Source organism: Columba livia, chromosome 24, assembly GCF_036013475.1.
Source record: "Columba livia isolate bColLiv1 breed racing homer chromosome 24, bColLiv1.pat.W.v2, whole genome shotgun sequence".
In the NCBI taxonomy this organism is placed as follows: Eukaryota; Metazoa; Chordata; class Aves; order Columbiformes; family Columbidae; genus Columba; species Columba livia.
In genome coordinates this window covers 6,129,781-6,153,189 of record NC_088625.1, presented here as the reverse complement: position 1 = coordinate 6,153,189, position 23,409 = coordinate 6,129,781, and the positions used below count along the sequence as shown (strand labels likewise).

Sequence of the window (23,409 nt, the reverse complement as noted above, 5' to 3'; positions counted from 1 at the left end):
TGAAGGAGCTTCATCCAAAGAGCCCTAAAGACCCTTCCTCAAATTCACCAAGTGACACCGCGCAGGCGCAACAGGGGAGGGTCAAGGAGGGGAATATGGAAATGGTGATCTGAGACTCATTTTAATAAAAAGCGGGAAAGGTCATGAATATGTATAGACGTTTCTGGGCTCATTATGAATATGTAACACCTTACTGTATTTAAGCACACCTCTTATTGTTTAAAGGTGTGCCTGTTGGGCGCAGCAAATCCCCTGCACACCCAGCGCTGTTTTGCTTATGCTCTAATGAACACGTGTTTAAGGAATACAAGGAATTGGATTAAATGTTGTTTATCCATAGAAAAAGCTTAAGTTATTTATTTCAAAGGGTTTGGAGAAGAAGCCATATGAGGAGCAGTTAAAGTCACTTGGTTTGTTCAGCCTGGAGAAGAGAAGACTAAGAGGAGACCTCATCACGTCTACAGCTTCCTCACAAGGGGAGGAGGAAGGGCAGGCGCTGATCTCTCTGGCAACCAGTGACAGAACCCAGGGAATGGCAGAAGATGTGCCAGGAGAGGTTTAGGCTGGACATGAGGAAAAGGTTCTTCCCCCAGAGGTGCTGGACACTGAACAGGCTCCCCAGGGAGGTGTCACGGCCCCAACCTGACAGTGTTCAACAAGAGACTGGACAACGCCCTCAGACACACGGGTGACCTGTGGGGTGTCCTGTGCGGGGACAGCAGTTGGACTAATGACCCTTGTGGGTCCTTCCAACTCAGGCCAGTCTGAGCTGAAACGGCTCCCGAACGATCTTTCTCTCCCGCACTGAAGGCGCAGACACTCCGGGACAGCCCGGGCGGGTCTGACACGGCCGGTACCGCTGCCTGCCCACCCCGCTCCGCCCCGCCGTGCGGCGCCGCTCCCCGCGGCCCAGCGGCTCCCCCTGGGCCCGGCCCCGGCCCCGGCCCCGGCCCCGTTCCGCCTCGGCCACCTGGCGCTCCCGCTGGGCCCACGGCTCCTCCTTCCCCTCGGTCACGAACACACACGGCACCTCCCGCTGCCCCGCGCCCCGCCGCCTCATGGCCCCGGCCACCCGAGCCCGCCCGCTCCCAACGCCGGACCAGCGCCGGGCGGAACTGCGGCTGCACCGCCCCGCGCTGCCCACGGGAAATGGAGTCCGGCCCGCCCGCCCGCCAGGAGCCCCGCGACGCACCCGAGCGCTGGGGAGGGCGGCCCGGGACAGGACAGGGCAGGGCGGGACAGGGCGGGCGCGGTGGCCTCGGGGCACCTCCCCAGCAGCCGTCAGCGAGGCGGGGGCCTCCCCTCTCGGAGGCGCCCAGCCCGGCCGCGGGCCCCGGGCCGTGGGGAACTCTCGCCGTGGGTTTTGCCCCCGTCAGCACAGGGGCCTCCGGGTGGTTCCCGGGCTCTGCGCCTCGGGATGAACCTCGGAAGCTGTGCTGGGCTGCCCCTGGCTGGACAGCAGGTGCCCACCAAAGCTGCTCTGGCACTGCCCTTGTGAGAAATGCAGTTGTGATTCGTGCTAAGATGTTTAATGTTTACAGATATAACCAAATGAGGCACGGGCTCTGAACTTGGAAAAAGGTGGTTAAGTTCTATGTAAAAAGTTATGAAACTTGCTTATGAAGTTATATTGACAGAGGGAACTAACATTTTAAGGGTTAACTAAACTTATAATGGGTACCTGCTAACAAGCTAACACTTTAAGGCTTAGTCACACAATAAATGCTCAGTTTAGAGCTTTATGTTAAGAAGAACAGAACCCCATCGAATGCCAAGATAAGAAGTTTTACTGCACCTAGCTGTAAACTTGAGGAGACAAGATAACGAAGATTTACAGCAAAAGGGGGCGCCAGTCTGGTTTCATTCAACCTGGCAGCTTGGGTCCCAGTCAATTCAACATAATGAGCCAAAGGTAAAAAGTTCACTGTGATGAAGCTGAAGGAGCCTTCATCCAAAGACCCCCAAAGGCCCCTCCTCAAATTCACCAAATGGCACTGTGCAGGCGCAACAGGGGAGGGTCTATGGAAATGGTGATCTGAGACTCATTTTAATCAGAAGCGGGGAAAGGTCATGAATATGTACAGGCGTTCCTGGGGTCATTATGAATATGTAACACCTTACTGTATTTAAGCACACCTCTTATTGTTTAAAGGTGTGCGTGTTGGGCAGAGCGAATCCCCCGCACACCCAGCGCTGCTTTGCTTATGCTCTAATGAACACGTGTTTAAGGAATACAAGGAATTGGATTAAATGTTGTTTATCCATAGAAAAAGCGTAAGTTATTTATTTCAATTGGTGACCCCGACGTGATAACCTTGGATAGCTCTGTTACCTCAGGTTCAAGGGAGGTGCCCCACTTTAATAGTGGCCCTTGGACTCGGGTGTGCGGAGAGCTACCAACGTTATTCAAAATTAAAGCATAAGCAAAAGAATTGAGAAGAATTGAGCTCACTCCCCCTGAATGCTGCAGTTTACCTGTAATCCAGAGTGCACGAAGGTCCCGACGGGAAAAGTGGACTGTAAGTACCGCCGGGTCGGGTAGGTCCTGATGAGAAAAATGGACTGTGAGTACCATCAGGTCGGGTAATGTGATTGTGTGATTGGTGTTGTTTGAGACGCAATCTGGTTGCGAAGCGAGTGCGGAGTCCTTCTAAATGCAGTTCCAACACCCCGTGAGGGGCTTGGCCACTGAAGGGACAAAGTGAGTGAAGCACTCCCTCTGTGTTGTGGGTTTGAGCCCCACGTTGTAAGCTAGTTGTAGTGGGTTTGATCCCCATGTTGTGAGCCAGGTTTCGTGGGTTTGAGGTTCCCACAAGAGGTCGAAGGGGAGCGACCTGCCGGAGATACCCCCCCCTCGACAGTCCCTTGGTGGGGGGGGTCATGTTAGAGTTTTGGACCCCCAACAGTCCCTTGTGGGGGGATCATGCTAGAATTCTGGGATGAAGAGAAGTTCACTCAAGGAAAAAGCAAAGGATAAATGGACTCAAGGAGTGAACCCCCCTGTTTATAACAAAATCCTGGGGAGATATAAGAAAGAAACTAGAAAAACTCAAAGAGATAAGGAGAAACAAAGAGTTAACTCATCCCTCATCCCATCTGTTGGGACGGGACAGTTTATTTGGTGTCAGAACTGGGATATTCTGTGAGAAGCGGTTTGGGGGGGGGATAGGAGCCAGAGGCTCTAAAGGAGGACGGATCGGTCTGTGCTGTGTTCTCCGGCAGTGGGTCATGGCATCCTGGGTCAAGCCAGGCCTGGACTGCTCCCTGATATTGAGTTTGCTGAAAGATTATAAGGTTTGCCAGAGTCCTGAGGGTCTTAGGTGGGCTTCTGGACATTGGTCGTCTCCAGATATTGTAACTGAGCAAATAAGGGACTTGGCAAAAGAAAGCAGATTTGAGATTTCTGCTGTTTTGGAAGCAGCATTGATAGCAGCCCCGAAAGACAAGCAAACTGAGCAAGAGATCATTAAATCACTGTAGACAGATTTACAAGCAGAATGGTTTGAACTTCAGCAAGCGGAGAGAGAATTAGCTGATAACAAATGAATCACAGAAAAACTTGCAGAACAGTCTGCAAGATGCCTTTTAGTACTAGCTTTTTTTTTGTGGGTATCTTTTTGAATGTGTTGCAGTTTCATAAGTCTTTGCCTGTTGTATGGTATAGTAAGATCACAGATTGATCCAAAATGTACATTTTGTGATGATGAGCAATTTGGCTCTTGACTGTGTGAATGTGGTGATGGGGTTTTGTGTGTGATAGCCATTGCTTTTCTTTCTGGCATGCTGGCTTTGTTCTGGCATCTGGACTTGCACGGCTCTATGATAGGCTGTGTCTCATCTCGGTGTGCTGGATTTGGCTCTTTTGTATGCGCACCGGATGGGGTGGTCCTGGTTTGGGGATGGCGGTTGTGGCGCCCCAGATGAGACACTGATAAAAGCCTTGCCCGGTCCAGCTTGCTGCTGCGGGGGGGGCAGGTGCCCATGGGCTCCAGCCGCACTGACCTGTTTTGTCAGGAGCCCCAGCGGTGCCTCCACCTGCTGAGCAGTGAGCGGTTCAAAGGTGCGATGCTAAAATTGAGATATTGTCTTGAAGAAGTGTAATTGTGATCTGTTCGCATATTTGAACTAGGCATTTGGTTTGCGTGTCTGAGCTCAGTATTTTAGTTAGTATATTTAGATTTGGTACCAATAGAATTTGTTTGGGGAGATAATTACAACATGAGAACCGGTTCCATTATTAAAGTACCACCTTGCTCCCCCTTATGATGCATCTGTACACATGAGAGAAAATTAGTGGGGGAAGTGCTTTGAATGTGAAATTCTGAGTTAGCTGTATTGCAGTTAGTGTTGTTCTGTGGATAGACTGATTTGGATCTAAAATTTATGTAAGGGATTGATGCTTAATATGCTGCTTATTGACATCTGTAAGAAATTAGAAAAGGTAGGAGCTGAGGGATGTAACTATTGCTCAGCTAATTGAAATTGCATATAAAGTTTATAGACGCAGGAATTAAATGAAGAGAGAAAAAGGGCAAGAGGAGCCCAAGCCTGTGCCCGGCAGCTTCCCCTTGATAAGCTGCGGAGAGAAGAAAAAAAAAAAATAAAAAAAAGAAGGCAGGGGAGAGCGGCGGCTGCTGGAGCTGGAGCGGCAGCTCCTCTCCTCCGGGCTCGCCGCCCGCGGGGGATGGAGCGGGGGGGGGGGGGCAGTCGCCGCCTGGCCCGTTCCTGCTGGGCTGCTTTGTTGTGTGTAACGCGTACAGAGCACGTGGATTTCCCCTTAGATATCCACCTTCTGACCCAGGTTCAGAAGTAGGAATTCGGCCAGTAATAGAGAAATTCCTGCAAATAGGGTTATTAAAGGAGTGTGAGTCCAATTACAACACCCCTATGTTGCCTGTCTGCAAGCTAGATAGGTCATATTGGGTGGTTCAGGACTTATGAGATATAAACAAAATAGCTGAGGACCTCTACCCAGTGGTAGCAGACCCATACACCCTTCTGAGAGTACACCTAATTTGACTTGGTTTATCATTTTAGATTTAAAAGATGCTTTCTTTTGCCTCCCTCTCCATGAAGCTAGCCAGACAATATTTGCATTTGAATGAGAGAACCCTAAAAATAAAGGTAAAACCCAGCTCACTTGGACGGTGTTGCCACAAAGATTCACGAATAGCCCGACAATATTTGGAAATCAGCTTGCTAAAGATTTTGAATCCTGGGAAGCCTCGTCTGATGAGAGACAGATGCTACAATATCTGGGTGACATTTTAATCGCTACTAGAACCAAGGAGACATGCGTGACCTGGACCATATGGACCAGAAACACCTGCAATGGAATAAGGAAGCCACACGAGCCTTTAAGGAACTTAAAAAGGCTTTGATGTCAGCCCCTGCTCTAGGACTCCAATACGTGAGTAAACCATTTTTCCTATTCTTTCACGAGAAACAGGGAATAGCCTTGGGTATATTGGCACAGGATCTTGGCCCATATCAACGAGCAGTGGCCTATTTCTCCGAACAGTTAGACGCAACTGCAAAGGGGTGGCCTGGATGCCTGCAGGCAGTTGCTGCAGAGGTACTGAATATACAGGAGGCCTGGAGATTTGCCGTGGGTCAGAAAATGACTGTGCTAGTATCCCATACAGTGTCTAACAAGATGGTGTAGAAATTATCGTCACTAACGTTGTCAACCCAGCTTCTTTCCTCAGTGGTAACTTTGGAGAACCAGTTCATCATGACTGCCTGGAGACCATCAAAGCAACATCATCCAATTGACCAGATCTAAAAGACATTCATATTGAAAGCTCTGACAACTGTTTTATGGATGGAGGGTTGTGCATGTGCACAGAGCAATTTGGAAAGAAAAGGGACTTTCGAACTCTCAAAGCAAACATATCAAACGTGCAGAGGAGATGTTGAAACTATCGGAAGTAGTTAAACTTCCTAAGAAAATGGCAATCATGCATAGGGCACACCAGAAAGTGAGCTCGGAATCAGAAAAGGCTGGACAGAGAGGCAAAACAAATGGCTAAGCAAAAGGTAAAAACAGAAAGTGCTCTAGTCCTTGGGGGACAGGTCTCTTTAAAAGGTAAGCCAGAGTATACTAAAGAGAATCAAAACTCATCATAGATTTAGAGGAATAATATAATAAGGAAGGGTGGGTTCACACCCCTCAGGGAAAACTTATTGTCCCCTTTCATGTAGTTTGGCCTTTAGTAAGGGAAGAACATAAGAAAGGATTTTGGGGAATAGAACCGCTATGCAAACATTTGATTAGGGAAACAGGAGCTAGAAATTTGTCTATCACTGTAGAACAGGTGACAGCAGTGTGATCTTTGCCTCCAGACTAATCCCAAAATATGCCCAAGCTAGAAATGGGTCAAATGGGGAAGGGGAATGGGCCTGGACCACAATGGCAAATTGAGTTTTCAGAACTCCCAGGAAAAGGGGGGTACCAATATTTGTTGGTATTAACTGATACTTTTTCAGGCTGGCCAGAAGCATTCCCCACCCGGACAGCAAAAGTTTAGGAGTCTTTGGGAAACTTTAATTCGAAAGAAAACTTTGGGAAACTACAGAAACAGCGGTTCGGGCTGCAGAGAAAGGATGGACACGCGCCTCTCGAGTTAAAGGACCCCTGACGGAAGAAAGAACCTGGAAAGTAACTCAAGGATAGGGGGAATTGAAATTAACATGGGATTGGTGATGTAACTACTATCAGTATTGTTCATATGAATGTCCAGTATAAATGAAAATCAGAATGTTTTAATAGTTAAGCATGTTGGACTAAGTTGTATATGTAATTCTTTTATCTGTATTTGATGTTTAGGTTATAATGAACTGTGGTATAAGCATATCCACAATGGGAAATTACCAACAGGATTGTGTAATAAGCATTTAAGAATAGAAGATAAGGATACCAAAGCTAGGTTGAGAATTCTAACAGTCACTGGGAGAATACAAAAAGAATAGTGAAGAATGATGGAAGGTATTTACTAAAGGGGTGTGTGGGACTTTAGAGAGTCCACCAATGATAGGAAGAATAGAGTGTAAGAAGAGAAATCAAATTTCATGTTGTCCTGTTGCTCCTGGGAAGTGAAGGCCAAGAGTTTGGAATACAATAAAAAGTCATCACCTAACGGCAAAAATAGGAAAGGCGGGGACACTACCCTTGCTGCCGAGAAGATAATGAACTCAGCTGCCAGCTGCAACCTGGTAGGCCAGAGAGGCAGAGGGTGTAGAAACCTGGACCTGATCCTCTTGCTCGGAGTGGTGACTTATTGTTCCCAACTTAGCCTTGCCAATCCCTGTACCAAGCGCTATGAGCACGTGAGAATAGGACGACTGACACAATATGTTCTCAATTATCACACTCATTAATTCTGGATGTTATGATAGAACAAAACTGAAAAATGTGAAATCCAAGGGCAGAAGTTATGGGTAGCAACTAATCTAGGGAAAGGTGAACTCGGTGTAGGCTCTGTCTCCTGCCCTAGGGGAGAACAGAGTATCTGTTTTTCACAAACTGGCATGTGGGGCTATTCAGATGGAGGGGGAGTGCAAGATCAGTATAAGGAGGAGTTAGTTAAAAGTGCTACTCATGAATTGAAAAGAAGGCAAGAGAAACAGAAAGTGGTACAGAAAAGCAGTGATTGGTATGAAGAAATAAGGCAAAAAGACAAGGGATTACAATTAACAACAGTAGGGAAAAACCTGTTTATAGATCTTATGGAAAAGATAGCCCGGGAATTAAATGTCACATCATGCTGGATATGTGGGCAGTCTCAAATGGTAGAACAGTGGCCTTGGAGAGGAGAGAGTGTAAGCCCAGAAGGATTACTGGTATGGAACAGAACTCATGTAACTCGGGGAAAAAGACCAGAAGGACGGGTATTAAGTCACTTAATAATAGGGCAGATATGCATATCAAGGGATGATGGTAAACTGGATTTTACTGAATACGTTGGGCAAACCCCTTGTAAGTTAGTGTTACAAGTAAATTCATCAAATACTTCTATTCCTCCCACTTGGTGGCCAGGTCCACCTAATGGATATTGGTCTCGAAATTGTAGCCTGGGAAACGAAACAATATGCTGGAAGAATTGAAGCAAAGCAAATCCTTTTGAGGAAATTGGGGATTTAAGGAGATATTGGCAGAATCCTGGCTCTACCAATGTAAACGAACCATGGAAAGCTCCTGATGGATTATTTTGGATATGTGGGAATAGAGCTTATAAGGAGTTAATGCCTAAATGGAGAGGGTCTTGTACAACAGGGATAATTCAACCAGCATTTTTCCTTTTACCGAAGGAAAAAGGGAGTCATCTGGGGAAACCTCTGTAAGAAACTTTAAACAGAGAGAAGAGGGGTTTAATAAATGTCCCCATAGGAGGAACGCAAACTTGGAAAGATGATGAATGGCCTGCGAAAAGGATAATTGAATACTATGATCCAGCCACCTGGGCCCAAGATGGAAGCTGGGGATACCGTACCCCAATATATATGCTAAACCGAATTATCCAGTTGCAAGCAGTGGTTGAAATAATAAGCAACCGGACAGCTGAGGCACTGAATCTTATAGCAAGACAATTGTCTCAGACCAGGGCTGCAGTGTACCAAAATCGGGTAGCCTTAGATTATCTTTTAGCTGAAGAAGGGGGTGTCTGTGGGAAATGGAATACTTCTGAGTGTTGTTTGGAAATAGATGATAATGGGGAAGCTATAATGAAAATAGCAGAGGAGATAAAACGAGTTGCACATGTACCAGTACAGAAATGGAATTCTATACTTACTAGCCACTGGTGGGATAACTTATTTGGGGGAGCCTTCTGGAAGAAAATAGGGTTCATGACAGTATGTGCATTTCTGGGTTTACTGTTTGTACCATGTATGATCCCGTGCTTTATTCGGTTAATACATTCAGTAGTCCAAGGCATGCAAATCTCAGCTATGCCTATAGATCGTGAAATGGCAACAAAAGGAATAGGGTATTAATTGATGATTTTAAAAGATAACACCAAACTGGACCTAGCCGCCACTAGGCAAGTACTACCTAACTTTGAGGCCAAAGCACGAATCAATAGGATAAAAAGAAAACGGGGGAATTGTGAAAAATGCAGTTGTGATTCGTGATAAGATGTTTAATGTTTACAGATATAACCAAATGAGGCACGGGCTCTGAACTTGGAAAAAGGTGGTTAAGTTCTATGTAAAAAGTTATGAAACTTGCTTATGAAGTTATATTGACAGAGGGAACTAACATTTTAAGGGTTAACTAAACTTATAATGGGTGCCTGCTAACAAGCTAACACTTTAAGGCTTAGTCACACAATAAATGCTCAGTTAAGAGCTTTATGTTAAGAAGAACAGAACCCCATCGAATGCCAAGATAAGAAGTTTTACTGCACCTAGCTGTAAACTTGAGGAGACAAGATAACGAAGATTTACAGCAAAAGGGGGCGCCAGTCTGGTTTCATTCAACTTGGCAGCTTGGGTCCCAGTCAATTCAACATAATGAGCCAAAGGTAAAAAGTTCACTGTGATGAAGCTGAAGGAGCCTTCATCCAAAGACCCCCAAAGGCCCCTCCTCAAATTCACCAAGTGGCACTGCACAGGCGCAACAGGGGAGGGTCTATGGAAATGGTGATCTGAGACTCATTTTAATCAGAAGCGGGGAAAAGTTATGAATATGTACAGGCGTTCCTGGGGTCATTATGAATATGTAATACTTTACTGTATTTAAGCACACTTTTTATTGTTTAAAGGTGTGCGTGTTGGGTGGAGTGAATCCCCCGCGCACCCAGCGCTGCTTTGCTTATGCTCTAATGAACACGTGTTTAAGGAATACAAGGAATTGGATTAAATGTTTTTTATCCATAGAAAAAGCGTAAGTTATATATTTCACAAACTGGCGTGGTCAGCAGGACAAGGGCAGTGATCCTTCCCCTGTGCTCTGCATTGGGGAGGCCACACCTGGAGTGTTGTGTTCAGTTCTGGGCCCCTCAGGTCAGGAAAGAGATTGAAGTGCTGGAGCGGGTCCAGGGAAGAGCAACAAGACTGGGGAAGGGACTGGAACACAAGCCCTATGGGGAGAGGCTGAGGGAGCTGGGCTTGTTTAGTCTGGAGAAGAGGAGGCTTAGAGCTGAGCTCAGCACTCTCTAGAACTACCTGAAGGGCAGTTCTAGCCAGGTGGGGATTGGTCTCTTCTCCCAGGCAGTCAGCAATAGGACAAGGGGCCATGGGCTTCAACTCTGCCAGGGGAAATTGAGGCTGGAGATGAGAAAGCAATTCCTTGCAGAGAGAGTGGTCAGGCATTGGAATGGCTGCCCAGGGAGGTGCTGGACTCACCAGCCCTGGAGGTTTGTAAACTGAGATGCACATGAAGGCACATGGTGCCATGATCTAGTCAATGGACTGGAGTTGGACCAAGGGTTGGACTGGATGACCTCTGAGGTCTTTTCCAACCCAGTCCATTCTGTGATTCTGTGAATTACCTTCAGTATTAAGAAAAAAAAACAAACTAAAGTGTACTTCTGGGTGAGGATGGACCAGGCTCGGGATCAGTACCAGGGGTGCTGCAGGAGCAGGTGTCTCCCAGCACGGACACACCGGGGGGACCTGTCGACCTCAGCACCCCTGGGCCCCACCAGGGCCCAGTTCAGCAGCCCTGGGCCCGAGGGCTCAGCCCAGGGACAGCCCCACAACCAGGGTCACAGCGGTTCCTGCTGCTGCCCCGAGGGTCACCAGCCCCAGGCAGCCCTGAGCCAGAGTGCAGTGTCTGAGCTGGGCTGAGCTGGACGGGGCTGCAAAACAGCTCAAGAGGAGGTGATGGAAGAAGGTGCCGTGCGTGTGGCACCGGGGATGAACTGACACCCTCAGTTTGGTATCCGGATCCGTGCTGGGCTTGCACATGGACTAAGCCCCAGCTCAGAGCACAAATCGCTGTTCCCAGCCCTGGGTGCCAAGCGCTGGTCCTGCTCTCTCCTCCCTGGTGCGGCCCGAGCACACGACTGCCCTGCCTGCTCCTGCCTTGGGGCTTGGGGAGCTCGGGTCAAAAGGAAAGACAGACTCGTGTGGTTATGGGATCTCTTAAGTGTCCTGGGGTTGCTTTGCTAGTCACTGTGTAGCAGTTCCTGGGCTATTAAGTCCATAGGTGCCCAGAGAGGCAAAGAAGTCCATGAAACAACTTTCCTATTAAGGTTTCCTTCTTACAAAAACACACACTTCCATTTTCTCATCAGCAACAGACTGAAAGATGGAAGCTGAAGCAGCATCTGCCTCTTGTGAAAACAGGTAACTACAGATGGTTCCACTCAGTCGATCCTTAGTTGCTTCCTCCACAGGAAACCTGTCCATTAATTTAATCTTTGGTGTACAGGCAGCACCTTGCTGATGTTCCTGTGCAGGCAACAAGTGTGTGGATGTCAGGCTTTCTGCAGAGTTGTTACGGAGTTTTCCAGTTTCTTTTATTTCGGAAAACCTTGCTGTGTACTCCTGACGTCTCCCATAAGCTGGTGGGTTTAGAGAAGGACGGGGAGCTCCAGTGAGCTCAGGGAGGACCAGTCAGTGTCACAGGCAAAGCAGAATGGAACTCGACTGGGTGAAAACTAATGGAATTTATTGATAGATGAAACTGCCGTGTCTCCCCCATCTTTGGGCGGATCACCGTGCACCCTGAACCGATACAGGCAGGTGTAGTCCGGGTGGCCCCAGTTGCTCAGCACTTGCAGCCTGATGTAATTCACGACCCCAGGGAGCTCGTTCTGCAATGACAAGAAGAAATGAGTCGCCTTTTCCTCTCTGGCCTGTGAGCACTGACAGAAGTGCCGCAGCGACGGCCTCGATCAGCAGCTTCCTTCCTGCTGCCCCGCGGGGGCTTTGACCTGTCGTGGTCAAGGCGTTCTTATCCTGCTCTACCCCATTGGGCCATGAGAACAGCCAAGGAAGAAGCAGCGACCAGATGCCTCAGCAAATACACTGGAAAGCTCTCGCCTGCTTTGGGGCACAGGCTTCCACAGTCAGAAGACCCAGGGCTGGTGTCAGTATAATGTCTCATTGCCTTCTCTAGAAAGCCATGGAAACAGAATGGCCTCCCTGTCACTGCTCACTGCCAGCACCAACTGAGCCCTCAGGAAGCCCAGTATTTCTGGTCTTTAACTGGCAGAACAGCAGTCGTGCATCCTATGGGATGTGTGCACTTGGGGTCCAGACAGTCAAGCTGATTCCAGCTTCAACTGTGGTGCTTCTAAGCACTAAGCACCCAAAATGAAAGAGAAGAAGAGCGGCAGTCCAGGCATCTGCCACCAGGAAGTTGAAGCAGAAGAAAGGCCAGCGTGGCACACGCTCAGGTCAGGGCTGCCTGTACCCTTTGGCAGGGAAGCATCTCCCCATCCAGCCGCATTTCTCCTCCTCTCCTGCAGTTCTCCTCCCTCTGTGTCCCCATACCTTCAGCTGGAAGGTCTGACTGGGATTCAGTGCTGCCAGGAAAGTGAACTGTCCCAGGAACGTTCCCTGCTCCTCGTGTTCTTCCTTGAAGCCCTACAGAGAGACAGGGGTGGAGAAAACAAGAGCGTCTGGTGCACCATGGGAGACTGAACTTCAGTCAATGAAGTACGGGGTTATTTCAGCTGCATAGTCCAAGGATGATGAGCACAAGGAAAAGACAAGAAGCTGCAGGTGGGCAGCACATCACACTTGCCTACTCAACGAGTCCAAGCTGGCAGTCAGAAAAGGAGCAGATGCTCCCAGTGAGAGGGAGGTGACCTGAGGATCACAAATCCCCCTTGGGTTGGAAGCCAAAAAGGTTTAAGACCATGCACTGTCTGGCTCCTTTTCCCTGTGGCTCCTGGCGTAGCATCTTGCCCCAGAAGCTTTGAGTGGTACATTGAATAAAAGAGGAATACGATGGGAAGGGAGCGACTCCAAGGAGCCTCTTTCTTCTGAGAGATGGGAGGAGGCTTCAGGCCACTGGACTCTTTGACCCATCTTCAGCCCTTGCTTAGCAATGCTGTGCAACCCCTGCCCCCCACTCCAGAGAAATCACTTACGTAGACAGCAAAGTCCTTTGGAGCTCCGGAGATGCTTTCTGCATGGAACGCTGTCCCTGAGACATGGTCCATGGTGACGGCTCTGGGAATGACCGGCATGGACAGCTTGATGAAGACGTGTCCTTGACTTCCTGGAAACGGCCAGCAGTTGCCAGGATGATTTTCTGGCTAAAGGAGAAGAGCAAACTACATTGACATGGAGAAGGTTTCCCTGGCTCTCTCCCAGAGCTCTGCAGGCTCCTCTGCCATTCTCCTGCCGTGCCGTGCTGACAGTTTGCGCAGCGACTGGGCAGACACAGACTGCAGGAGCAGCCTGGCCTGGTAGAAGCTCCTGTGGAGAACCTGGGGCACTCTGGGAGAGGAAACACTCAGCAGGGGGACACAGGAGGAGAGCAGCTCCATGCGAGAAGGAGGCAGGAGAAGAAGCTTCGAGGAGCAAAGACAGGGAGAAAGGCAACTCTGAGCAGCGTGTGTGCTTCATTCTCACCACCTTTGTTCTACTGCTTCTTGGTGCTCCTACCTCCAGAATAAGCTCAGGAGACCTCATGTAATCCATCACCGGCAGCGAATACAGGAAGACTTTTGCTTTGGCATCCCGGAGTGATGGAGAAGTCCTGGAACGAATGACGGCTGCCCCTGGAAATTAAAACATGAGGACAATCATCAGGCAGTGTCAGGAGGAATATTGCACTGTTGACTTGAAAAAGGCTTCTCAGTTGCCATCCATGTCCTACAGTGGGTTCCCCTCTTTCTTACTGGCATGACCCCTCTGGCACACACAGCAGGGAGTCATCAAACTGTTGTATGGGGCCATGGAAAAAGACCAGACTCTGAACCAGCCTTTCTGTTCTTCCCATGGGGTCTGGCCTGTTACAGGCTCTGTCAGTGGGGGCACTTTTTGGGCACAAGGTGACCCTTGACTTCTTGCCCCTTCTCTCCTGCCCCTGGGCATGTTCCAATGCCCATCTTGTCAATCTGGACAGGAAGTGTGTTGGAACTGGTTTGTTTGTACAATGTCACAGCACCTGCTGATTTCAGGGCGTAATCCGGCATCGGGACCTGGATTTCCTCCAGCTTCTTCAGGGCTTGATTGATGATCTCCTGAACAGCCTGGGAAGGAACACAAAGGAGAGCGCCTGTTAGAAGGAAAAGGAATGGGGCAAGCAGCTCCCCTGCAAGGCCAGCCAAGGTGAACGGGGACAAGGCCCATCTCAGATGGAAGGAACGCCCACATTGCCTGGAAGCCTCCCGAGTTTGCTCTGCTCTGATTGTCGGGATCAGAAAGGGGGGGCTGCTCACTCCAGTGCTCTGAATGCTGGAGCTGCGGGAAGGGGCTTTTCCTGTGGAGAGACCCCAGGCCAGGCAGCATGGACAGACAAGCCTTACGGGCATGAGATAGGACTGGCTTAACTCTGGACCTCTCAGACCATTCTTTCTTTACAGAACTCCCTTGAGGAGGACCACAGATCTGGACGCAGAGGAAGGTGCGACCCAGACAGCTGTCATTCCTGTCAGGGCTCTCTCTTCCCCATAAAGAAGTGTGGAGCAACAGGAAAAGGAAGCGTGGCCATGACAGCACTTGTTCCAGCAGCACCAGCCTGTTGGCTGTGACAGGGAATGGAGTAGGATACGTGCTGGAGGGAGGATAAAACCCCTGAGCAGATCCTTCTGCCTTGTGCCCTTACCCGTCCAGTAAATCCTGGGAGCTTTGCCTGCTTCAGTCCTTCTTGTAGAGCCCGCTCGGTGACATCCTCGGCACTCCAGTGCAGATGGTAAAGCTGTTCTTGGAGCTTATACAGCTGTACTGGCAGGGGCAGGGTTTTGCTCATGTCTTCTAACCCGCCTGTGGTGCTCCAGAGGCTTTCTGTGCTGAACCACCCCACGTGGTAAACACCTGTCAGACACACACCAGAGCTTAGGACCTGGTCTAAGGCTGGGCTACGCCTCGGGCTGCCCGCTCCCCTTTCTGTGTCTCTCCCAAGTGCCATAGTTGTCTCTCCTCTTGTTGCCTTTGACAGTGGCCATCATGGCGTATGGGCTCCTCAACAGATGGACGTTCCCTGCCCTGGACTGTGCTCCTTGTCCTGCAGAAGATTCTCAGCCCCTGGGGCAGGAGAGCTCAGCCACGGCCTCTCCCTGGGCTGAAGAGAACTGGCTCAGCCCTCCTGGGGAAGGCAACTCAGCCCTTCCTCACCCACACCCGTCCCGCTGGAGCAGGGACTGGCACAGCTCAGTGGGGACGTTCTGCTCTTAGCTGAGCTCCTCTGCTCACAGCGGAACAGGGCTGGATGGAGCCCCGAGTACCTCCTAAAGGACCGCCCTCAGGTCGGAGATCTGCAGAGACTCACCAAAACAGAAGAGACCAAGCAGCAGCACCAGGGTCGATGCCTTCAGCATCTTCATCTTCCTGCAGAGTAGGTAAAGGAAAAGGCTGGTGAAGCTGGTGGTACACGTGCAGATCAGCAGCAGACCGGAGAGCAGCAGCAGGGACTGCAGCCCTTGAGCCCAGCGTTCCTGCCGTGTGCATTGGCTTGGTCCTGCACCAGCTCCAGTCACTGCTGGAGGTGTCACCAGCTGCACCAGTGGGGGATTTGTCACAGCAACGATGGTTTCCTTAGGGACAAAGGGCTCAAGATGGACTCTGGACTAAGAGCAGGAGTTGCAACAGGACTTGTGTCCACACTTCACATCTGTGGGGCTGGACAGGGGTTCTTTGGAAATGGAAGGGACATAACAAACGCCTGTTTCTCCTGCCCAACATCTGATCGGCACCTGTGCTGCTCCTGTTCTCCACCCTCTCAAGAGAAGGTTCAGCCTGTGCCCCTACAGTTCAACAGCTGCCAGGGGGGTGTGTGTCTCCCCTCTCACAGCGTTTCTTTAGCAGACGGGTTATTTCTGGCCCTTCTCTTGGCAGAACTGCAGACAAATGCAGACTGGAAAGAGGGAGGGAGGGCTGAATGTCAATGCGTGCTTGCAAGCAACGGGCAACCAAGGAAGCACCAAAGAAACACTCTGGTGTCTGGGCCCTGCTGCCCTGAGCCTGATCTGCCAAGACACAGCACACACCGCTCTGCAAGTGGGAAATTCCTCCTGCCTGTTCCAGGAGGCTCTCAAAAGGCTCACAGCGACACTCATCAGGAATAAACAATCCCTTTTGTTCTCCTAGAGAACTCCTTGCACCCCTCAGAGGATCTTGAGCCCCTTTCCTAAGGCAGAGCCCTGGTGAGGAGCTGACCAGGTTTCCCAAGGAAACCTCCTCTGTCAGGAACACAAGTCAGACCCACGGCCAACAGAGGACACGCTGGTGTCCTTCTGGTCCCTATGGAGAGGAAAACCAAGCAGGCTCAGGGACAGAACCCACCCTGCAGAGCACAACACAGGACTCAGCTGAGCTCTCACAATTACTGCGGCAGGCTGTGTCTGGGCCACCCCCTGGGACTCTCTCTGTCCCATCCAAAATGGACCTGTCCCTCATTCTGCAGAGATCAAAGGCTTCTGGGCCCAGCCCTTGTGTTCATGAAGAGACTGAAAGGCGGCTGCTCCCTTCCAGCAGCTCCAGACCGAGTTCGCAGGCTGCCCTCGTGTTCCTCTCCTGTCCACCCTCCACCCACCCCAGCTGAGGAGGTGGAAAACACACCTGGGGAAAGGGGAGGAGGATTTTTCAAACATACCCATTCAGACGTTCAGCCGTCTCCGTCTGACTCTTGGTACCTGCTGAGGTGCAGGTAACAAGCATCTCGCTCGCTCAGGAGTGAGCAAAAAACTCTGCGATCTCAGTTCCCTGAAGATCGAGAGTGACCAAGGCGCATTAGAGGCCCAGACTTTACTGTGTGTGTGTGTTGGTGGTGTTTATTTTCCAATCAGTCATGATATTTTGTTCATCCCCTTTGTAATCCATTGTCTGCTTTTCCTTTTTAACCCACTGGCTCTATATATATGTAGCCATTCTCTCTGTGTAGTTAAACAAAATGAAGGACTCTGCAGTGACATTTTTTCTCTGAGATTCTTCCTCCAAGGCCTATTTTGAGCTGCAGGGACAGTTCCTGTGATGGGAGGAGGGGAAAAAGTCCAGCATGGCAGCACTGCCAGGGAGCACCAGCGCTTGTTCTTCCAGAGCTGTTCTGGTTCCACTCCCACACTCTCCTTCCCTTCCCTTGTGTTGGTGCAAGGCCTGAGTGCTCTGGCAGCTTGGTCACCGTCATGGTCACCAATTTAGAAGATCGTGGTGTAGTTACTTCTCTCTGGGGAGGTGAAAGTCCACAAGAAGCCTAACGGGTTGGGTTCCCTGCATGAAGGGTAGTTTATGAAATGGTTGAGTTTTCATTGATAGTGGGAAGAAGCAAAAGAGACAAAAAGAAAGTCAGAAAGTGCAACTTGAAAGATGAGGACTGGATATCAGGAGGAAGAAATGTCACTGGAAGGGCAGTGCTGTGGTGCAAGAGGTCACCCAGAGGGAGCTGCATCAGCCCACGCTTTGTGTTCCAAAGAACAGCCAGTGAGGGTGCAGACACACCAGTGAAGGTGCAGAAATGCTGGGGTGAGAGCAGGTAGGGAAGTGAGATGGGTGCCTGCAGGCTGCAGGGAAAGAGGGGCAGGTGTAGGACTGTGCAGATCAGCCTGTGGTGGAGATGGCAAAGGGCACTGGCAAGGTTGGAAGGGACCAACAGAACCCAGGTCTCTGTCCCCTTGGCCATGGCAGTTGTCTCTGCCACTGAGGCCTAGGAGAAGACATGTTGTCCTCATGGCACTGGGGCCTCGTTGCCTCCTTGCAGCCCCATGGGGAAGCTGGAAGTTGTTGTACCAGTGTTGTCCTTCCCTCGACCTTGCACCCCCGCATCCATGGTCCCAGGAAGAGCCCTGAGCCGTGTGTGAGGGACAGGATCCCCCTTCCCATTGCCTGGAGGTCATGGCTTCTCCTTTCTGCTTCAGAAAGCCAACCAAGGGGTTTCTCAGCATCAGAGCTGAAGAAAAGACTAAAAGGAGACCTCTGGTTAGCTTCATCTTCCTCACAAGGGGAGAAGGAAGAGAAGGTACTGATCTCTTCTCTCTGGTGACAGTGACAGAACCCAGGGAATGGCAGCAGATGTGCCAGGGAGGGTCAGGTTGGACATGAGGAAAAGGTTCTTCCCCCAGAGGTGCTGGACACTGAACAGGCTCCCCAGGGAGGTGTCACGGCCCCAACCTGACAGTGTTCAAGAAGAGAATGGACAACGCCCTCAGACACCTCAGACCCTCAGATCACCTATTCCTTGGGGTGCCTGAAAGGTCAGTGGGACAGAGATGGTGTTCAGGGGTCTCTTCCAACCTGCGTTATTGTAGGATTCCATGAATCTTTTCCTTGGAGAGCTCTTTCGAGACAGAATAGACAGAAGAAGAAGAAAAACAAAAAAAAGAGGCAGAAGCAGAGATATAAAATGTTCCAGTGTAAATGCAGCAGCTCCTTTGAGGAACGTTTCTCCACTCAAACCCTTGATAGGAAATCTACTAGATAAATTTGATGAAAACAGCTTAATTTTATCTGCTCACACACTGGACCACAAGGAGGGTGATGGCTGGGTGCGATGTCATGGGGTCACCTGTGTCTCAGGAACTCACAGTCCAGTAGGAAGCCAATGGCTGTGGAGGGGACTGAGAGGTCACTTCTGCCTCTGCAGGGGATTGGCCAACAGCAGGAACATGGCTGGGAAAGGGACTGTGAGGTCACACATATGGGACAAGCAATCAGGCCCAATCAGCATGGGTTTGTGAAAGGCAGGTCCCGCTTGACCAGCCTGATCTCCTTCTATGACAAGGTGACTGGCTGAGCAGATGAGGGAAAGTCTGTTGTGGGGAGTGAATCCGCCACACAGGATGTAGGTGTTGTGTCCTTAGACTGCAGTAAAGCCTTTGACACCGTATCCCACAGCATCTCCTGGAGAAGCTGCAGCTCATGGCCTGGGTGGTGTATCTACGATGGGTAAAGAACTGGCTGGAAGGTATTTTGTCCCCTGGAGCCATTTGTTCCCTTCCTGTTCACATGGCCATCCCATGACTGTGTCACTGCTCTCTACCCCATTGTAGACAGGCACAAGGCCTTCTCCACCTGGACCTCCCACCAATGCCACTGTTTTCTACAGCACCCTCATCCTTGACTGCAGGATGCCCAGAACAGCCCTCCCAAGACAGTTTGACAAAGTCTTTTTTCTACACCATCCCCACATCCCTGCTCAATCGCCTCATCCACAGCTTAAGGACCAGAAAGGTTGGGGACAAGTGGGGCACTGAGAAAAATGCTCAGGAAAGCTTTGAGGTGCACAGAGAGCCCATCAACATGTTGGCCTGCAGTTCTCTTCTGAACAAACCCAGAAGACCTGGACAACATTTGCTGTGTCCCAGAAACTTGCCTGAAAGTTCGGGATATGGAGAAAAGGTTTGGTCTGGGAAGGGACAGACAGGTGCTGGTGGAACTGGCTGGTGTGACCGTGAGACATTTCTCAAACACTTCAGAAAAGTCCTGGCTCTCAGGGAGGCTGCATGGTCAGCTGAGAAAGAAAATATCAAAAATGACTTATCATAAAACAATTGTGGTTGGAAGAGACCCTTAAGATCATCGAGGCCAAACATAACCTAAATCTGGCACTAAACCATGTCCCTAAAAACCACATCTGTGTGTCTTTTCAACACCTTCAGTGATGGTGACTCCACAACCTCACTGGGCAGTCTGTTCCATTGCTTCAAAACCCTTTCCCCATAGCATTTTTTCCTAATATCCAATCTAAACCTCCCCGTGTGCAACTTGAGGCCATTTCCTCTTGTCCTATCACTTGCTACTTGGGAGAAGAGACCAACACCCACCATGATAAAACCTCCTTTCAGGTAGTTGTAGGCAGCGACAAGGTCTTCCCTCAGCCTCCTTTTCTCAAGGCTAAGCAGCCCCAGCTCCCTCAATCGCTTCTCATAAGACTGGTGCTCAAGCCCCTTTGCCAGCCTTGTCACCCTCCTCTGAGGGTGTCGCCACCCTCTTTCCATCACTTCAGTGTCTTCCTTGCCATGAGGGGCCTCAAACTGACCCCAGGGTTCAAGGTGCAGCCTCACCAGAGCCGAGTACAAAGAGATGATCACTTCTCTAGTCCTGCTAAAACTCAGATTGAATCAAGGCTTGAACACCTGGGTGTGGCCCAGTTGGTGACAGGCTGGACTGCAAACTCCTGAGGTCCCTTCAACCTCAGTTCTCTTATGATCCCATTGTCATGTTGGGCTCTGTTTCTAAGTGGAGCAGAGCAGACGATGATGGGGCAGGATCCACCTGTGCTGTAGGTGACCATCTGAACCAACATCTCAGCCAGGGAACCAGCCAACACCTCCGTGTGACACTCTGGGCAAAGTGTGAGGAGTCCTGGGCAGGGAAGGTTTAGAGGGCATGGGGCGCTGTGCAAGACACAACATGATCTTGGCTTAATGCCTGCAGGCCCATCGGATGTCAGTTAACGTCAATGAAAGTTAAAATAAAAAGAACTGAAGACAAAGATTCAAAGCCAAGGAAGGTGTCAACATAATTTTTTTTCTTTTTTCTTTTTCTTTTTTTTTTCTTTTTTAAGTCTTTGGCGGGGTTTCTTTTCTTTAAAAATGGAAGAGTCTCCAGAACTGGGGATGGATTCAGGACACAAATGTCTTCATCTACAGAGACACAGACACCTGGTGCCAGTTTAGATGCCCTGGGAACCCCTGTTGAGGCTCCACCTGCATCGCAAGGTTCTCTGGTCTCCCCCAGGTCCTGTGTGATAGATGCCAATCCCAGGCCAGCACCTCAGGTACACTGGGGCCCCTAAAATGGCACTGGCCGTTTATGGTGAGACAACTGATGACTGATGTCTGTCTGGAAATGTGCACTTTTTTTATTGTTGTTTTTTACTGTTGTTGGTGGTGGTTTTGTTTTTGTTTTTTGGGGGTGGGTTTGTTTGTGTGGATTTGGTTGTGGTTTGTTTGGTTTTTTTTTAACATATTAACTAAAAAAAATAAAAGGCCAAAAAGTGATTATGGGGAAGAAGCGTACTTAGGGTAGGAGAAGAAGTATTGGTCTTCCCCTGTACTTCTATTACCAACGCTCTATTATTTCATCTCTCTCATCATTCAGGAGTTTCCGCCTCTCCTGATTAAATGTCCATGTCAAAGGACAACTTTCCAGCAGACTGTCTGGACATTCGCCCTTCCCAGCAATCTCAGGTTTCTCCTCCACTTGCTCTTTGGTCATTCAGTTGTCTCTCAACTGTCTGGTTTCTGCTTTGAGCTTCAGGGAGTTACAAACTTGGTCATCTCCACCACAGTCCATCCTACACTGTCCCAGGCCTGTGGCTGTTTCCCCACAGGCTGCAGACACCCCATGCGCTTCCCCACCTTGTTCTCAGCCCAGTGTGTCCCCACCTGTGCTGCTGTCTCTCCATCCTCACCAGCTGTTCCTGCAAACACAAAGCCATGGCTGATCCAGGGTCCCTCTGAATGTCCACAGCACTGCGCTCAGAATGACATTTCTTGATCCTGAGCTCCACTCTGGACATCCAGAGCTGCAGTTTCTGATGGTTTTCCTTTCTCATGCTGTTCCCTCTACCAAAAAAGCTGTTTCCCAGGAGTGCACACCAACTCTGTCCCAGAAAGTGACCAAGATCTGTTTGGATAAAGCCCTGAGTAATTTGGTCTGACCCTTCTTTGAGAAGGAGGTTGGTCAAGACACCTCCTGAGGTCCCATCCATCCTGAAAGAACAGGATTGATGTGGGGAGAACATTGATGATCTGTTACCTGGAAGTCAGCAAGGAATCCAGCATCGTTCCCTGCAGTAGTCTTGTATCTAAGGTAGGATTAAGCCCAGAGTAATCTGGTCTGACCCTACTTTGAGCAGGAGGTTGGTCAAGACTGGCCTTGATGGGAAGCTTCTGCTTGGGACCCCTCCAGCATCTGGGCAGAGGGACCACCCTGACACCACCCTAAAGATTCCAGCCCTGACCTTGAACAAAGCTTGTTCCTAAGGACGCTGCTGTGAGTGCCGGGGGGTTACAAAGCTGAATTTCATGTTGCAGGGGTGGATCTTTCTGCACTATTTGCAGGAGATCCAAGGCTGCCAGGCTGGAAACTTCACATCTTGTTGAAGTGCTGGGCGTTGCAGCCCTGGGGCTGCCAGGCCACCATGTTTCAGGCCCAGTTTCTGCTTCAGCGGATCCTTCCCCCTGCTCAGAGTCATTTTGAATCTTCAGACCTTGCCCAGAAATACTGACCTTTGTCCCCAGCTGGTGAGGGTTTTGCCCCTTTGAAGCCCTGTCGAGATGTTTCACTCGGCTTTGAGCTTGGCCTTTTCCTTGCGATGGACAGAGACACTGCAGGAAGGTGAGGAAAGGAAGAAACAAGAGAGACCAGCAGGGACAGGAGAAATTCACTCATGGACGAGTCTCACCAAAACTTCACCCTTCTGAATGGCTTCTGAACAGAAAGGTAAGGGTGCACTGGGCCAAAAGGGTGCCTTTCCAGGAAACTGTTCTCTTGCCCTTTCCCCTTCCCTTTCCTTTTCCCTTTCTCTTTCCCTCCCCTGTTTCCTTCTCATTCAGTTCCCTGTCCCATCCTCTCTCACTAACCCCTCGTCTGGCTGCATGTCTCTTCTTTCCTCGCTTCTTTCCTTTTCTCTCACTCTCCTGCTTCCTGCCTCTTTTCTTTCAATTCCTCCATCTCACTCCTGCAGACCAGCACTAGTTTTTCCTCTTCCCTCCCTTTCTCCTGCTCCCTTCGCTTTCTCCCTCTCTCCCATATCCTTCTTCCCGACTTGTCTCTTGGAGACTTTGTTCCACTTTGGCCCCAAGTCTGGCCATGGTTTGACCAGTTTTCAGAGGCCTGGCTGGTGACAGCAGGGACAGCAGGCAGTGACAGGCCCGGGGCTGACAGGCTCCCCCTCCCCTAGGGGGCGCTCGGCTGCCACACCCAGCTGACATTGACCCTTTGTCACAATGCCGCTACCGTGGGAGGATGCGGTGACTCTGCAGGTGACAGGGACACTGCAGGACTTGGTGTCAGCTCAGCAATTTCTCAGTTCCCCAAAGAAGCGGAATTCTGCAAATTGCTGCTTTTGCTGTTGAAATGACGTCATCAGGTGGGTGTTTTGGTGTAATACACTGAAAACCAGAGCAGAAATGGTGAAATATTCCCGTGATATGCATGATCCCTGCACCAAACCACCATGACTCAGCCTAAGTAGATCTGCATCTTGTTATTTATTTATTCACTCATTTTTTAAATTGCCAGCAGGTCCCAGGGAACAGCTGCTGATGGAGCTTTCAAAGATTGCGACATATCCAAATAGTGAAATTACAGTATAAAAAACATCCTCATGGAGGGATCTTTGCG

The 23,409-nt window shown here is 49.9% G+C and overlaps 1 protein-coding gene across 1 annotated transcript; it reads right to left on the bottom strand.

Moving 5' to 3' along the window:
* Positions 1-11,506: 11,506 nt before the first annotated feature.
* On the bottom strand, positions 11,507-14,989 carry LOC135576265 (SUN domain-containing protein 3-like). The gene is made up of 6 exons (XM_065040030.1): positions 14,732-14,989; positions 14,072-14,156; positions 13,567-13,682; positions 13,047-13,214; positions 12,445-12,537; positions 11,507-11,762 (listed from the first exon to the last, which is right to left on the bottom strand). Exons 1-6 carry the CDS (start codon positions 14,873-14,875, stop codon positions 11,607-11,609), a joined length of 762 nt encoding a protein of 253 aa, XP_064896102.1. The 5' UTR covers positions 14,876-14,989; the 3' UTR covers positions 11,507-11,606.
* Positions 14,990-23,409: the final 8,420 nt, after the last annotated feature.

What these genes read in the sequence shown, in the direction of transcription:
- LOC135576265 (XM_065040030.1), bottom strand. Translation starts at nt 14,875, where the DNA reads ATGAGCAAAACCCTGCCCCTGCCAGTACAGCTGTATAAGCTCCAAGAA. An exon ending in CTCCTGAGCTTATTCTGGAG is followed by an intron (nt 13,215 to 13,566) that starts GTAGGAGCACCA and finishes CTTCTCCTTTAG; the next exon opens with CCAGAAAATCATCCTGGCAA. An exon ending in GTCAGACCTTCCAGCTGAAG is followed by an intron (nt 11,763 to 12,444) that starts GTATGGGGACAC and finishes TTGTCATTGCAG; the next exon opens with AACGAGCTCCCTGGGGTCGT.